The 18,147-nt window shown below is 40.5% G+C and overlaps 2 protein-coding genes across 3 annotated transcripts in view; one reads left to right on the forward strand and one right to left on the reverse strand.

Annotated features, from left to right (window-relative positions):
• Window positions 1–7,471, reverse strand: part of RGL1 (ral guanine nucleotide dissociation stimulator like 1) — a 248,494-nt gene extending 241,023 nt beyond the window's left edge. For both annotated transcript variants that reach the window (XM_077901969.1, XM_077901966.1), the window contains exon 1: window positions 7,053–7,471. The gene's annotated coding sequence lies outside the window, so the exon portion shown is untranslated. The remainder of the gene's footprint in view (window positions 1–7,052) is intronic.
• Window positions 7,472–7,735: 264 nt separating this feature from the next.
• On the forward strand, window positions 7,736–17,378 carry ARPC5 (actin related protein 2/3 complex subunit 5). The gene is made up of 4 exons (XM_077901972.1): window positions 7,736–8,065; window positions 10,417–10,489; window positions 12,753–12,929; window positions 15,996–17,378. The coding sequence occupies exons 1-4, from the start codon at window positions 7,923–7,925 to the stop codon at window positions 16,056–16,058; spliced, it is 456 nt and encodes a 151-aa protein (XP_077758098.1). The 5' UTR covers window positions 7,736–7,922; the 3' UTR covers window positions 16,059–17,378.
• Window positions 17,379–18,147: the final 769 nt, after the last annotated feature.

Below are 18,147 nucleotides of genomic sequence, written 5' to 3' on the forward strand. Positions count from 1 at the left end.
TCTCAATTTTGTAGGCTCAATTATCTACTTGGTCAATATAGAGAGAATGAATCTGTTAATCAGGGCAGACCTGGCTTAATAAAGTTCCCAAGATTGACATGTAAAAAGGGAACGTTAATGTACTAGTTTCCAGTGAGACTTACAACTGGATATGCAAGCAGGTAATTCAAGTTGTGTCACATATACAGCCTCTCCATGCAGAGAAGCTACCTGAGAAGCCAAGTTAAAATCAGAAGGTTGCTTTGCAGATTAGAGGAATTCATTATTTGAATCAAATGCTTAGTGCTATCACACTCTGCTTGCCAGGGACACTATCCCTGAAATGGTGGGATCCAAAAGGGCACCTGATCCCTGGACAGTGTTCGAGTGGGCCGAGACTATAAGAGACAATATAACCTTTATAACCAACTCCTGTCACGACTAGTATCCATTCTCTATAGCTGTTAATGTTTTATCAAGCTACCATCTAGTTCTGCTGGCCTGGGTGCAAATCTTATCTCTTTAAACTGCTGTTACATATCTTTTTTTATTCTAAAGTTCATGTGATCCAAAGCGTTTAGCTCAGAGAACATCACGTTATTCATCTTATTTCCAAAGGTATGGAAAGCTACATGGTAACTTCTACTAATTAAAAACAGTATTATGAGAACTATATGTCAAGTGCTTTTCTAAGCAGTTACATATATTAATTCATTTAATCCTCCCAATAATCCTGAGGTAGGTATTATTATAACATCTATTTTCAAATAAGGAAACTGAGGCACAGAGAGCTCATGTAGTAAAGCCTGAGCTGAGATCAAACCCAGGAGCTCTAGCTCCAGAATCCCTGTTCTTAATCCCTATGCTTTAATGGCTCTCAAAATAGTAACAATATGGACCCAAAGCCTGGGAAAATCAACACCCATTTTTGCCTGTACTGAGGCCTTTCTGTAGTTCTGTTCAGACTATTGTTATCAATAGTCATCCTGAAGACTATGGGAGCTAGGGAAGCTGGGTGGGGTGGGCTGGGCTGGAGAACTTAAGTAATTCTAGATCCCAGAGTTTGGGCAGCCTCCCATCCCCTATTCTCTTTGTTTTACCTAGGAACCTCATCCCAAATATAAATCCTGAGATTACCTTTCCTTGATGTCTCTGACTCTCAGGAATGTTCCAAATCAGAGACCCAAGGCAACGGAATATTGTTTTATTACTCTATTTAGTGAATTAAGTGGAATTGGTGCCTTACAAAATTAAAAAAGTAGATGATCCAGCAATTCTGAGTATATAACCAAAAGAATTAAAAGTGGGGTCTCAGATCTTTGTATACCCATATTCATAGCAGCATTATTCATAATGGCCATAAGTAATCCAAGTATTATTCAAGTATTCATCAATAGATGAATGGATAAAGAGACTGTGGAAACATTCCACATTTTAGTGTACATAAAATGGAACACTATTCATCATTAAAAAGGAGCAATACCCTGACACTTGCTACAGTTGTGGAAAGGAAATCAAACTAAGTGAAATAAACATCACAAAAAAAAAAAAAATCAAGTACTGTATGAATTCACTAATATGAGGTACATAGAATTGTCAAATTTATAGAGCAGAAAGTAAAAAATTTATAGATGATAGAAAGCCCCTGCTCATCAGGGGCTGGGGAGAGTGGGGAATGGGGAGTTACTGTTTAAGGGGTATGGAGTCTCAGTTCTGCAAGATAAAAAAAGGTCTGGATATGGATAGTAGTGATGATTGTACAATACTACTTAAGGGTACTCTTAAAAATGGTTGACAGTAAATTGCATGCTATGTGTATTTTGCCACAATTTAAAAAAAATTAAGTGGGATTATCCATCAACACCTACTGATCTCTTCATATACTTCATATACATATATCTCTTCATATACATATACATATACTTAAAAAAAAGTGACATCCTTTGTGATAGACCAAATATTAGGTAACAGGCCCTATGTCTAGTCTCAAAATACTAAGATAAAATGAGGAAAGCTCACAAGTATCTGGAAAACAAACATCTTTTAAAAAATCATTACAGCGGCACCTGGGTGGCTCAGTGGTTGAGCGTCTGACTTTGGCTCAGGTCATGATCACAGGGTCCTGGGATCGAGTTCCACATTGGACTCCCCACGGGGAGCCTGCTTCTCCCTCTGCCTCTGTGTCTCTGCCTCTGTGTCTCTCATGAATAAATAAACAAAATCTTTACCAAAAACCATCATTACAATAACAAGATCTTTTAAGTTCACAGTTTAGAGTTCATTTTAAGCTATTGAAAAGCTATGTGTGGGTTTATTTGGACCCTGATAGTTATATCGTTATTTTTAGCACCAAGGTGAGCAGTACAGTTGGGAATAATGAGAAAGAGGTACTGAAAGCAGAGAGTGGTGATTAAAAGCAAAAGCTTTGGAATGTGACACACCTAATTACCATACCAGTCTGCCACTTGCTGGTGGAGTATTATTGGCTGAGTTACATAATCTCTCTTAGTCTTAGTTTCCTCATCCATAAAATGGACACATTAATTCCTAAGCCCTAAAGCTACTCTGAGGATTAAATAATGTAAATAAAGAGATTGTTTACCAGGTCTAACATAAAACCATTCATGGGGCAGTTGCAATTATTAATAAAATATTGATAGAATTAGAATAGGCAGTAGAAAAAATAGGAATTGCAGGATCTTTCCAATTTTACCAAAACTATAAATTTTATCTTCTAGAAGAAGGAAAGATGTATTACTAGCATTTGTAATAATCAGGTTAGGGGGAGAAAAAAGTTTGGTTTTAATATTTTGCTTAAAGCAACAAGGGAAGTAATAAGTCCATGGTCATGAAAGATATTAAAATAATTGTAAGAAAATATTTTGTGCAATTTTTTGCCAATACATTGGCAATCTAGATGGAATGCATAATTATTAAATGTAAATTATAAAATTGAGTCAAAAAGGAAAGAAAACTAGTCAAAAACCACAGAAGATAAAGATGATCAAAGATCTAACTCTAAAAACATGAACAAGTCCAGATAATTCTGCAAGCACATTTTGTAACATGCAAAGAAAAAATAGCTTAGTAATTCCCTACTATTCAAACTTTTCCAGAGCATAGATAAGAAGGTGGAAATATTCTCAATTCATCTTACAAAGCTATACTAATATCAAAATTGAATAGAGATGGCACAAATATATACTATGCGCCAATCTCACTTATACATATTGATTCTGAAATCATGTAAACAAAACAGAAACTAATTGAATCTATCAAGTAATTAAAATAGTAACCAGAATCTATTTTAGAAATATGAGAATAGTTCAGTGCTATATATATATATATATATAATTCATACATTTACAAATTAAAAGATAAAAAATAACACATTTTTTATCATTAGACCCCTCAAAAAAACATTTGACAATTTCAGCAGTCATTCCTAAATATCCTAAAACAATAGGAAATATAAACTGGTAAAATACCAACACTATTTCCATTAAAATAGAAACAAGAGATGCTTATTATCACCCAGTTTTTCAACACTGATTTGAAAGTCCAATTAATGCAATAAGATAAAAAAATAAAAGTGATATAAATTTTAGAAAAGAAAATGTAAGTTATCATTATCTTAAACATTATGATTGTATACTATGACAAAAAATATAACCTTAAACCAACTGTTAGCATAATAAGAGATCCCAGTAATGGGAAAGAAAGAGAATAAACAAATGTTTGAATCCATAGCTTCTCTTAACACGATCATAAGCAGGTAAAAAAAAATAAATAAGAGTCCCATTCAAAACAATATTTAAAAACAAGGTTTAGGGATCCCTGGGTGGCGCAGCGGTTTGGCGCCTGCCTTTGGCCCAGGGCGCGATCCTGGAGACCCGGGATCGAATCCCACGTCGGGCTCCCGGTGCATGGAGCCTGCTTCTCCCTCTGCCTGTGCCTCTGCCTCTCTCTCTCTCTCTCTCTCTCTCTCTCTGTGACTATCATAAATAAAATTTAAAAAAAAAATTTAAAAAAAAAATAATAATAAATAAAAACAAGGTTTATTGTTTCATTTAGCACTAAACACTTTTCCTGAGACAAGAGTACAGATTTAAAAATTTTTAATCTTAGAAGGACTAGTATGTAAATAAAGGTCCCATTGTAAAATAGTTCACCCTTTCTACCCTACCTTAGTGTGTACTCATAAAGTTATATAAAGCTAAAATAAATCACAAAGCAAAAACTGAAGGTGTGGAAGGTTGTTGGTGTCAACACAGAACCAGTTAATCAGTTCATTTGGATATTATCTATAAGCATTAGACCATACTATAGTCTAGGTAACATGATAAAAAAAACTTTTTATATTGTAGTAATTATGTTGCTAGAAGACAGTGGTATTACATCATCATGACTAGAACTGAAATTTACTTATTAATTTTATATTTATAACTCATGTTTGATACATTTGATTAACACTGGGCTCACTTCCATTTCATTGCTGTGGGACTCAATGTCTTCGTTGAGTATTTAGTGGCAAGGCTGGGGAAAAGAAGCACATGGTAGGTAGAGTACTCAGCTTAAAATATCTGAAAGGAAAGATCTATTATAAAACGGTTTTATCAAAATCCCTTCTAATTAAAAAGATCTTTTACTCTTTGCATTATCACAGATAATAAAAAGGAGCTACACTCTATCATGCAGCACTAACCTTGAGAAAATTGAGATCTAGTCATTAGTATTCAGCCAAACCAAGTTATTTGCACAATAAATAAAATGTCTTAAAACGTTACGGATCCTTTATTTTAGGGATAAACACTCATTTGAAAAATTAAAATATGGAGAGTAATAGTATCTAAAATGAATTAAGTACTATGATTAACATTAAAAATTGTCATTTGCAAAATAAGTAAAAGATAATTAAAGACAGATTTCTTCACACACACACACACACACATTCCCTAAAGCTTTATAGATTTAACTGTTAGCTGATTGGGGTAGGGAGGAAATTAAAGTGTCCATTAAGAAATACCCAATCTCTAAATATGATTGCAAAATTGTCAGATTATTCATTGGGTAGAAATGTGTTTCATACCTACTATGTACTAGGTACTTAGCATCGTGAGATGATAAAAAATACCGCATTGGAAAAGGACCTTTTCGACATTATTACATCTTAAATGTATTATGCAACTGAGAATTGATTAATTATATTTAACATATTCAACATATACAGCAAAATTCTGAGTAATCAAATCAATTATACCCTTGAGCAACTCGATTTTTTAAATTCCTCTCACTATTCCCTTAAGTTGATTTCTACCCCAGGATTCTTTCCCAGTTCTAAAATAAGACAATAAAGACACCGTCTAAATAAAACCTAATACAAAAGAAGAGAAATGTAAGAGAAGGGATACATTAGTCTTAAATTCTTGTTTCTGTTTGTTCTCAGTAGCACTTCTCTAATGTTCAATTTTCCCTTCAAAGAAAATCTTGATTTATAAGAAGGGAAAAGTGCAATCATCTTCAACATCAAAACAAGTACACTGTTTGGCTCTTACTAAAGTTAGCAAAAGATTGAGACTGAGGAAGAAATATTAAAACAAATCTTATATTCTAAGTTATATAATGCCACTTACCATAGTAATGGTCTGATACTTTGGTATATGACTTTTTAAAATAAATATTACCAACAGGTAGAAAATTTTCCTTTGCTCTGTTAAAACAGTATGGGGGAGAGTTTTTATCATGTGTTTGCAGATAACTTGAATGTTAATTTAAAGAAATGTCACTTCTATCACCTAAATGATAAATTTTCCAGAAGGGTGGTTTAATTGGGAGGAGAAAAATGCCATATTGCTTCTTCCTTCCAAGAAGAAAGGGTGCATTCCATTCCTGTGAACTCTTTCAGTCTCTCTCCATATATTTATACATGTATATATATCCACATACATACATATACAACTATGTATATATGTCAGTGTAGATACAGATATACATATATACATATGTATGCATATCTGTCCCACAAATGTTTGATTTTGAGATCTCTCTTCCTTTTCTTACTGATTCATTATGTTCAGTGTGACTTTCAAACTGTACTGCCTTTCACATTTTATTCATTCATCAATGAATAATTGAGTACCAGAATGTATTGAGCACTGCCTGCATGCTTAGCATTACATCAGATGTAAAGCAAGATACAAAATAAATAAAAGGCAAGTCTTTGCCCTCCAGAATCTTTTGATCTCTTCCAGGAGCAAGATAAAACATGATATGTCATTAAGTAATTCGTAAGACTAACGCCAAAATCAATGGTACAAGTAACATGCATTTTGCATCTATGTAGAATTTTAGAGCTTCAGAACACTTTCCCGTACTTAGTCCTCAGAACAATCTCGCGAAGTACGTTATTATTAGCTCCACTTTAGCAACGAGGAACCTGAAATTGAGGATTTTAAGTGGCATGCCTCAATCAAATAGATTATGAGTGGAAGTCAATACTTCAGCCAGGGTTTTTGATTCTAAGTCCAGGGCTCGTTTCAATACAGCACAGGAAACCAAGGATTGGGGTATCAACAGGGCAACAGCTGGCTTTCTGCTAGAGGTGGAATTGAACGAGACCTGAGAGGATGTCAGGAAAACATAAAGCTATCTGAGCAGCGTCCAGCTAAATGTCCAAAATAATTTTATTCTGCAAATATCTGTGCTTCGGTGTTACACACACAGCACAACTACCATTTCTTTAGTGTTAGTGCCTTTGCCTCCTCAGTAAGGGCTTTGCTCTCAGAAACGAGGATGTCCAATGTAATAAAAAGCTGGCCTAGCAGGATCATATAAATCTCAAATCACAAATATAAATCTTCATCTCAAACCTACTAATCCTCACACGTTTTGTTTCCCCACAGCACCGGAGGGCATAGCTCGCCCCTATCCTTTCCTTCCGTGCTTGCTCCAAACCACCACTTATTTTTAAGATGCCGGTGACTGACCCTACCCCAAATTCCACAGGTCCGCCCCAGGTCTGCCACGCGAGCCCTTGCCCAGAACCTCCGTCTCCCTCCCCAAGGAGATGATACCTAGTTCAGGCTCTGCAGGTGCCGTCGGGATGCTGTCACACAGCACAGCCAGATAAGAGACGACCTTTCGACTCCGTCCTTGGGGACTTCCCGCTGGCCGCGCGGCGTAGCTCCAGCCCCGGGAAAGGGGCTCCCGGCTCAGGAACGCAGCCACCGGCAGCGCACGGTCCCAAGTGATGCCTCTGACAACTAGACCGACGCTGGGCGCCCGGGCGCGCATCACTCCGCCCCATACTCCTGCCAACTGCAGGGGACTCGGTCCGGCCACCAGTCCATCCCACCCCACAGGCAAGTCCGGGCCAGCCGGACCTCACGCAGGACCCCGGCGACAGGTCGCTGGCGGCGGCGGCGGCGGCGGCGGCAGCAGGAGCCACCCGCCCCCAGAGCCCATAGCCGCCAGCCTAAGACCCCCGCCGCCCCCCTTCCGCGGGACCGCAGAGAAGCGTTGCTATGGAAACCCCCCGGGGATCACGTGACGCCCGCGGACGGCCAATCGCCTCTCACCTCTGCCCGCGGCGCCGCTTTCAGCCCGCCCCCGGCCCCGCCCCCGCCCGCCCCCGCCTCCCTCGCCCCGCCCCGCCCCCTTCCTGCCGCGAGCCCGCGCCTGCGCACTGCGCCCGGCGCGCCCTCCCTCGCGCGCGCTCCGGGGAGGAGCGGGGGCGGCGTGGGCGGCGGGCGGAGAGCATGTCGCCGAGGAGGAAGGAGCGCCGCCAGCGCGCAGGCCCAGAAGCGTCCGAGCCGCGGCTGCCGGCGACGCCCCAGAGCGGAAGAGGGAAGTGAAGGCGCCCGGGCTGCGGGTTCCTGGTGGGCTGCGCTTCCCGAGGGCGAGGCAGCACCGAGAGGAGGCTTAGGCCGCCGGTCCGGCTCGCGATGTCGAAGAACACGGTGTCGTCGGCCCGGTTCCGGAAGGTGGACGTGGATGAGTACGACGAGAACAAGTTCGTGGACGAGGAGGACGGGGGCGACGGGCAGGCCGGGCCCGACGAAGGCGAGGTGGACTCCTGCCTGCGGCAATATCCTTGGCGTTTGCCGGCCTCCCCGCGCTCCCGCCCCGCCCCGCCCCGGGACCCCGCCCGGGGACCCCGCCCGCCGGGCCGCTCCCGGGGCAGGGGCGGCGGCTCTGGCCCTGCGGGGTCCCCAGGACGGGCGGCCGGGGGCGCTCCCGTGTCTAGCCGGGTCACCCCGGGTCACCCCGGAGCCCGCCCCCGCCCCGACTCCTCAGGTGGCGGCCCGAGTCGCTGCCCCGGGAAGCGGCGGGGCGGCCGCGCCCTCGGGGCTCGGAGGGGAGGCCTCGGCTGCTGTCCGCCGGCCCCGGGGGGAGGGGCAGGGGCCCGGGCCCGAGGTCACGGAGGTCCCCCCGCCCCTCCGGAGGTGTGCGATTGCGGGGAGCGGGCTGCCTGCGTCGTGGTGCTGGCGGTTCGCTCTTCGGCCGCGTTAGGAGAGTTCATTCCTCGCGGGGAGGCATGGGGCGGTGTGCACGGTCGAGGCCCCCTGGCCTTTTTAGCCCCTGGGCCCTTTTAATAATTACAGTTATTTACAGAGAAAGGAATTTGTTGCAGATACGAATGTGTTAGCCCCGGGGAAACGGAGTGAGTACGAAACGGCCAGCTCCCGACAAGGAAGCTTGGAGGCTTCTACCTGCGAAGCAAGGGGACAATGCACAGGGATGGCAGGTGGAGAATCCCTGGAAATATTTAAGATAAGCCCCAGTGAATAAAGTAGATGATGAGCAAAATAGACGATGAGTCATTTTGCGCAAAGCAGCATCATTTTTTATTTTTTATTTTTTATTTTTTTGCAATCCTGAAATCCATTTCCATTTCAGTTAAAATGCGGCTGTCAGTTCCTGGGGTTTTTGGTGTTGGTTGTTTTTTTTTTTTTTTTTTTTGCATATTTGAATATTCATCAGTGTTGAGCGAGTATTTGGCACCACATCTCTTTTAGAAAAATGTAAATGTTGCAACAGCTAAAGCTGTAGTTCTAGAGATTCTCAATTACTGAATTCACTCACTTCTAATTATTCTTGAATGTATTCGTAAGATAGGGAAGACTTTTTAAACCTCTCCTCATCAATGTTCTATTAAAGTATAATGGGGAAATAGGAGTGAAAATATTGGTTGTGACTATATCTAGTCTTAAAGGCACCTAAAATACAGCATTAAACATTTACCAACATACAGATGTTTCTTTGATTTCCACAACTCTCACAGTCAGCTGTTGCTCTGTTGCATTATTTAAATACGTAAGTGCTTTAGGTCTTAAAAATGAGCCAGTCTGCCAAAGGAAGCTTTTCTAGAAGTTTGTTAAGCCTTGGAAATAACAGCTTACCACCAGCCATAGGGGGTTTTTGTTTTGGGGTGTTTTGGTTTTGTTTTGTTCTTTTTTTTCCAAACATAAGCAATGAACATTATTCTGTCTGAAAACATTCTTTGTAATGGATAAATGACGTTTTGTGAACTAACTTTAGGTTGATGGGTGCTGACTCTCAACTGGTACGGCTGGATCCATAAAATGGATCTGCTTTCTAATCTCTTTATCTTAAAAGATATTGTCTCTTCTCTTGTTGCAACCAGAAGAGACAAGCTCTAGTCAGGCACTACAGATGGAGGAACAAATGAACTCTGTGGTTTTCCTTTTAGGGGAATGACTGTATATTCTGACAGTCTGATTGGCCTTCCGTGTCTCATACTTGCTAACTCACTGGTGCTTTCAAAGACTAAATTTAATAGGTATGACCTAAAACAGTGTCAATGACCTTTTTGGAAGTATAAGAGAAAATATGCAAAACAGAAAAATTAAGCTACAGCCTAAAGGACATTGAATTATTAGATCTTTTGTTAATATTGAGAGGTTACTAATGTGTATCATGTAGAGTGCTGGAATAATTACCAGCATTTTCTACAAGTATTTCAATTAAGATAGAATATAATTCTAGCAAAAGTTTGGTCCATATTTTTCCAGTTAAGAATCACATAAAAAGACATTTTGGTTGAGGGTATGCTGTTTCATTTGGGGACCTAATAATTCTAATACGTAGATATGTAATTTAAAATATACGTATCACTCTGAATAATGTTTCATATGTGTCTTACTGGAAAATAAAAGGCTCTCGAAGTGTTCATTTAGTAATTAGAGCCAGACAGGAACTGGTCTTTGCCTTATTACCTCCTCTTATGTTCTCTGTGTTTTACATGTGATTGACATCCTTGAAACCAACATACTGAGTTTTCCAATATTGAACATAGCGATCGTGGTAATTTTTCTTTCTACGTATAAAGTCAAGTCTTAAGAACCAATGATACCTGGTAGTTCCGATGCTTTTCTGAAGGCTCCCCTTTGCTGCTATCCCCTTAACCTCCATCACAGGAAACATGACAGCCGCCCTACAGGCAGCTCTGAAAAATCCCCCTATCAACACCAAGAGTCAGGCCGTGAAGGTGAGTCAGACGCTGGTGTCTTAGCATTCTTTCCAAAATCCTCTGAAGTATCATGGAATCAACAAATAGTTTAACTGTTTATTGTCTTTGACATACAGGAGCTTACTCTGTGTAGTTTGTTAGGTAAAAATTTACATATGAAAATAATCTCACTCTAATACTGAGTTGTGAGAGACCATTTCAGTGTGTTTAATGGAGGCACTCGGGGAATTGGAGCATAGGCCTGAAGAATAAACAATACTTTTACAAAATAAATAGATTCTATTTGGTTGCTTTTTAAAAATTTTTCTAAATTATCCAAGTATTAAATGTTTATAGAAAAAAAAATGTTTATAGAAAACTCAGAGAGAGGCAAAAAGGGGTAATCGTCATCATCCCACTGCCCAGAGATCATCGGTCTTTACTTTCTGGTGTTTACATGCTTACAGAGCTTGTCTCTTAGTAGTTGTTTTTTAAATAAAAAGGGAGTTTTGTAATTGGCTTTTTTAATGATATACATGGACATCTTTCCTTGGCAGTAAGTTTATTTCTATAAGCACCTTTTTTAACGGCTGCATATAGATATGCTGCAGTTTACATATAACTAATCTTTTGTCATGTATTTAGATTATTGACCTTTTGTTGTTGTAAACAGTACGGAAATGAACAATTTTGAGTAAACTGTTAATTATTTCCTTTGAATAAATTCCTAGAAGCGAATTGCCGGGTTTTAGAATGCCATTTTTTAAGGCTTTTGTTACAAGTGGCATTGCCAAATTGCCCTTCAGAAAAACATGACTTAACGTTCCCTGCAACAGTCTTTCCGGAAATACTTGAGAACTTACTTACTAATTGTATAAAATGAAGCCCAGAGCTCTGACCCCATTGTCTGTAGGAGCCCTAAGGATCTCTTTAATTTGAGTACTAGTAATAACTTAGGTAAATGCATAATAATTATCTAGGCAACAATGAGAGGAAACATTTATTTGGTTTTTGAAAGTGGTGAGGGATGTCATTGAGATTTCAATTTTACCACCTTCTGCTTTTATATGGGTGAGTTTTTATCACAGTTTGTGGGTGGGAAGTTATAGCTGTGGTTGTAAGAATATTTTTCTAAATTGGGTAATTGCTTAGTCTTTAAACTGAAGACAGCAATAGGTGGTAGAAACATTCTGTAAACTCCTGATCAGTAGGAATGCCAAAGATAATCACTCTTTCTTGAATAGGAGAAGTGAAATTGTTGAAAGGGTAAATTAAGTGTTCTTAATTAAGTGCTTGGCTTCTTGAGTGGAAAAATAACTTTGCTCTTGGAGCAGCCTTTTATCAGAAAAAAAAATTATAAATGAATATCACTATATCTACCTACTGTAGACAGGAAACTTAAATTTTCTTAAAAAGTTATTTTTATTAACTATTATTGAAGGATGGTTCAAGGTAGAACTGCAATTCATTGTCTTTGTCTTTGGGGTTTTCTCTGAGGTCAAGAAGTAAAATTTAAATGCCGACTTAATAAAGTTGGAAAATTACCATATCTCTTTGTAAGCAGATGCTTTCAGCTCTCCTTCAAACATGTCAAGAATCTGTCGTTCTCCTGAGCTACCATGCTAGCCCAAACCAGCCTATGTTATTGCAGTAACTTCCAGACTGGTCTCCCAGCCTTGTCCCCTGCCCCTCACCAACTTCCCATCAGCTCATCCTCAACATGGCAGCCAGAGTCAGATTATATCACTGTTATCTCATACACAGGTCAGATTCTATCACTGTTCTCAATATCTTCCAACATCTTCTCCTTTCTCTTAATGAAAGCCACAGTCTTCACAGTGGCCTGCGAGGGCTTACGTGGTCTGTCTTCGGCTACCTCCTGACCTGTCCTACTCCTCCACCATGTCGCTGGCTACCAGGGATCTTTCTGCTTTCCTTGAACACCCTGAACATACAGTGACAGCACATGTTCTTTCCTTCTTTCCTCTGAATACTTTTCTCAAATACCCCTAAGGATTCTTCTTTCATGTCCATCAGGTCTTTTTTTTTTTTTTTAAGGATTTTATTTATTGATTCATGAGAGACACAGAGAAAGAGAGAGGCAGATACACAGGCAGAGGGAGAAGCAGGCTCCACACAGGAGCCTGATGTGGGACTCGAACCCGGATCTCCAGGATCACACCCTGGGCTGATGGCTGAGCCACCTGGGCTGCACCATGTCCATCAGGTCTTAAGTGTCACCTTTTCCAGAACAACCACTCTACGTGCTTACGTGTGAATGCTCTGTTCTCTGTGTCCCCAGGATCGAGCGGGCAGTATTGTCTTGAAGGTGCTCATCTCTTTTAAAGCTAATGATATCGAGAAGGCAGTTCAGTCCCTGGACAAAAATGGTGTGGATCTCCTCATGAAATATATTTATAAAGGCTTCGAGAGCCCCTCTGACAACAGCAGTGCTGTGTTACTGCAATGGCATGAAAAGGTAAGTTACGACCTAGAGTCCCTCCAACTGGCCACTTAATGATAGAAAGTAACCATGACTGCTCTTCTCACCTAAATCATTATTTTGACTACATCATTTTCTTTACAAATAAATGCATGAAAACGAAAGCTTAGATTTATGTTTCCTAACCCTAGTCTTAAGAGATTTTGGTTTGCAACACATATTTATTCAGTAACGATTACTGTTCATTCAACATGATCTTGAACTTGGAACTAAATCCGAACTTTGAAAATAAGATAAACAATAAAAGTAAAAAATTCGTTGACCATGGCCAGAAGGTTAGAAACACACATGTGCCCAAGGACGGATGAATAGATAATCCTTTTTTTTTTTAAGATTTATTTATTTATTCGTGAGAGACACAGAGAGACACAGGCAGAGGGAGAAGCAGGCTCCATGCAGGGAGCCGGACATGGGACTCGATCCCAGGACTCCGGGATCACGCCCTGGGCAGAAGGCAGGCACTTAACTGCTGAGCCACCCAGGGATCCCCCAGATACTCCATTTTATGCATACACTACATTTTGTTTTTTTGAACAACAGAAAGAAGGAAATTACATACATGGCACAGCACGAATGAACCTTGAAAACGTTGTGCAAGGTGAAGTAAGCCTGTTGCAGAAAGACAAATTACGGTGTGATTCCACTTACAGGAAATACCTCGAAGAGGCAAATTCAGAGAGAGAGAGAGAGAAGATGAGAGGTTATCAGGGACTGGGGGAAGGGAGGATAGAGAGTTCTTACTTAATGGGGACAGTGTTTCTTTTTAGGGTGATGAAAATTATTGGAAACAGTGGTGACTATAATCCTGAGAATATAATGAGTGCCACTGAATTTTACCCTGAAAGATGGTTAAAGGAGCAAATTTCATGCTCTGTATGTTACAGGATTTAAAGAAAAGAAATCAGAGGTGGGGTAAGATCAAGAGTTCTTCAATGTTTTTCTGTTTTCATGCATTTGATTCTGCAGTGTGAGCAGATGGTGGTACACTGTCCCTCAAAAAAATAGCTAAGGGAAATTTTTAGCGTTAGGTAAAAAGTTGGTAAGGTCATTTTTAATACCCAACTCTTGGGTAATATGGGTACAGATGTGAACAGTGTAACATTTAAATAGAACCAACCACAGGGAAGGGGTATATTCTAATATCTCTCAGTTCCCAACCCTCAGTCTTTAGAAGCTGTTGTCCGTGTATCTGAGTGAAAACACAAATGGAAGATGAGAATAGGCTGTAGAACTTGTCTTGATCAAGTCACTTGATCACTCATGCACTGTCAAAGAGAGCCTAACTTTTAGGGACAGGGTAACCAGACCTCCCTATTTTCCCAAGATGGCTCCAGTTTATGCCTGTTGTCCCAACATGATTATGAATAGTTCACTTTCACTCAGTGTACCAGTTGGAGAGTAATGTATATGGTCATCCTATTCAGGAATACTTTGCGTTTGCCAGACACTGTACCATTAGATGATGTTTCATTTAAGCCTTAGAACAACTTTAGGAGGCATATAAGCATCTTTATCACCCTCAATTTAGAGATGAAGAGCCAGCTTAACAACCTAAGCATCCTGGTTCCTGTACAGTCCCAGGATCATAGCAGACACTGATGGAGCACTTACTGTATTCCAAGCATTCTCCTAATCACTTCATAAATAACTCCTTTAATCTTCATAAAAATAGTAGGAGGGAAAGCTTGCTATCATTCCTTTTTTGGTGGATGGGGAAACTGAGGCACACATCAAGTCTTCATTGCTTCCTAACATCATCACCAATTTTTGCCTGTCTGCTAAATACTTCTCCAGCCACACGCTTAGATATCCCTCTGATGCAGCTCTTTGCAGCATCTCCCCCAGATTTTTGCTGTAACTTCCTACACAGGCCTCCAGCCACCAGCTCTGCTTCTCTCGAATCTGTTCTCCACCCGGTCGCCAAATGCCCTCTCTGAAATCCAGATCTACCCTTTCAGTCACCTGCAGAGTAAAGCTCAAGTTCCAAAGTCTAGCCACTCCTCTTTTATGCCGTTCATCCCCCTTGCTCCAGCAGTGAGCAGCATAATAGTATGTTTTCCCAGGACACACCTTACTGTTTCACACCTCTGTACCTTTGCTCAGGATTTCCTCCCTGCCTGAGTACCTCCTTACCCCAGGGCACACCTCTGTCATTTCGTACATTATGTTATATTAACATAATCTCTCTTTTATGTTCTGTCCCTTCCTAGTAGACCAGAAGGTGCTATATCCCTAGCATCTAGCACAGTACTCGGTACACAAAAGTATTCAGTAAGTAAGCTAGAGCTTTCAGCTCCTGACACCTGATCATGACTTCCAGTCTTTCAAGGTAGTGTCAAAATTAAAGTTCCTAAGTTCTTAGCTATTAAATGATACACTTTTAGCTTGGAGGAATAAAAAGAATCTAACAAGCTGGCTGATCTAAATGGGACTTAGGGTAGTTGATACCAGTTTGAACTTTTTCCCTGACAGTGTTAAAAGAGCAAAGTGGGTATGCCTGGGTGGCTCAGCGGTTTAGTGCCTGCCTTCGGCCCAGGGCATGATCCTGGAGTCCCGGGATTGAGTCCCACATTAGGCTTCCTGCGTGGAGCCTGCTTCTCCCTCTGCCTATGTCTCTGCCTCTCTCTCTCCCTCCCTCTCTCTCTCTCTCTCTCTCTCTCTCTCACGAATAAATAAATAAAATCTTTTAAAAAATAAAAGAGCAAAGTGAATGTCCTAAATTTACATTTGAGCACATGTTTTCAGCAAGAACATGCTGTAAATCTTGAAGAACATCCTATTATGTGGGGGAAAAAAATTATAGAATGTAAACTAGTATCTCACGAGCATGTAGGTACACGAGGGCAGGGACTGTGAAGGTTTTATCAATCACTGGCTCTGCAGTGCTGGGTGCGTAATTGGTGTTCAAGAACGTTTATGAAAATTAATGAAGCCGAAGTTGATAGCCGCACACATTCCTTCTGTAAGAAAAAAAGTCTTACTTGGGTATGATAATTAGCCCTTTATAATTCCATCAGCGTTTACATTTTGGTTTGTTTTTAGGCACTTGCTGCAGGAGGAGTAGGCTCCATTGTCCGAGTCTTGACTGCGAGGAAGACTGTGTAGTCCAGCAGGAACTGGATATCCTGTGGGTGTGGGAGTCGCTGGTACAAAGACCAAAACAACCAAATGCCACCGCTGCCCTTTGGGTAGCATCTGTTTCTCTCAGCTTTGCCTTCTTGCTTCCTTTTTCATATCAGTAAAGAACAATTACATATCAGTTTTCCTTTTGTGAAAATTGGAATAACACAGAGGAAATATTTATGAACAGGAATGTTTCATGCTTTCAAAACGATTTCAGTGTATACTTGTCTGTATATAGTATAATTTGCCTTCCAAGTTTAATTGTGCAATTCTAACCCCTATTGGCTGGTGGGGTTTTGTTTTGTTTTTGCGTTTTTGTTTTTGTTTTTGCTGTTTTGTTTTGTTTTTGACTAATAGTGAGAAATTTGATCAGAGTTTGAGGCCAGTTTCCTTACTCATTGCTAGCCAGGAAATGATCTTTATAAAAAAATAATGTTTGCGAAACTGGCAGCCATTAACATTGCAAAACTGGACCATAATTCCCTTATTTAAGCAAAATGTGTTTCCAGAACAAGCGGTGAATGAACACCACTACCAAGTTCCAGCTTTGTTTCTGCTTACCTCCAGATCATGTGAGCTTAAGTATGCTTCTTCCTCTTTGCATCCAATAATCATGGCCTCTTGATTTCTTTGTGGTCTCCAGGGTCCAGAGCAAGGAGTCTTGCTCTACAAAAATATATCTATGAAATGCCAGAGCCTCTTTGACATGAGCATAAAACTTCGTTCTAATAATATGGCCCTCTTTGGGAAAATTACTCCAAATGAGAAAAGATGTGGAAACAGTGATGAAGTTCAAATTCTGGGCAGCCTCTGAATGAAATGCTATTTTCTTTAGAAACAGAATAGCTGCCTTAGACATTATGAGGCATATAACTAGTATTTCATATGCCCTATAAATGTCTTCAGTGTTCTTCAGGGTAATTAGGATCTTAAGAGATTTGGTTCAGATCCAGACACATACACATTCTGTATTTTAGCTCAGTGGTTTTTAAAAAAGGAAGATGCCACACAGCAAAAAGTGTTTACTTTGTTAGACAAACCAAATCGGTTCTCACAAAATGACCGGTGCTTATAAAAAGTTATTACTCAGTAACTCCAAAACCACCTGAATGCATAGGACCAAGAGGGAAATCAGCCTGTGTTTAGTATTTACATTGGACACCGGTTTCATAATCACTGTCTTATGTGAAAACTGGTGGAGAAAATTCTATAACCTCTTTGCTGTTTTTGATACCTGCTTTTTGTTTTGTTTTGTAAAAATGATAAAGTTCTGAAAATAAAATGTCAGTGTTGAATAATTTATTTTCCTAGCTCTTATTTTAATATTTCTGAACATGCGGTTAATTAAGAGGGAAGCTTTCCTGTTTTACCAGCAGGTTATTGTACTCTTGACAAGAAGTAATTTGGTACAGAAGATTTCTAAAATGACTTTGTTCAAATATAAAGTAGTGGGGTAAAGGGAAGAGCGTCATTAATGATGTCAGGACACCACTGGAGCCCTTGGAATGATTGCATAGCCCTCTGGATGCCAGCTGAGCATCTGGAGTATCACTGCCCAAGGACTTAAACTAGTAACCTAGCAGCTGTGGTCATTTATTCCCGGCTTCTACACCCCTTCTCACACCGCAGCCTCTTTTGTCTCCACACTGGCCCTACTAGATTTCCTGCTTTAAAGCTCTAGAAACTAAAAAAAACAAAAAAACAACTAGAAATTGGGGCACCTGGGTGGCTCAGCGATTGTGATCCTGTGATCCCCGGATTGAGTCCCACATTGGGCTCCCCACAAGGAGCCTACCTCTCCCTCTGCCTTTCTCTGTGTGTCTGTCATGAATAAATATATAAAATCTTTTTTTTTTTTTTTTTTTTTTTTTTTTTTTAAGAGAAAGGGAGAGGGAGAAGCAGGCTCTATGCAGGGAACCTGATGTGGGACTCGATCCTAGGCCTCCAGGATCAGGCCCTGGGTTGAAGGCGGCACTAAACCGCTGAGCCCCCTGGGCTACCCTAAAATTTTTTTAAGTAAATAAAGCTCTAGAAACTTAACAGGCAATTCAGAGGGCTGTGAGTTAAGAGA

This window comes from Canis aureus, chromosome 6, assembly GCF_053574225.1.
Source record: "Canis aureus isolate CA01 chromosome 6, VMU_Caureus_v.1.0, whole genome shotgun sequence".
Lineage (NCBI taxonomy): Eukaryota > Metazoa > Chordata > Mammalia > Carnivora > Canidae > Canis > Canis aureus.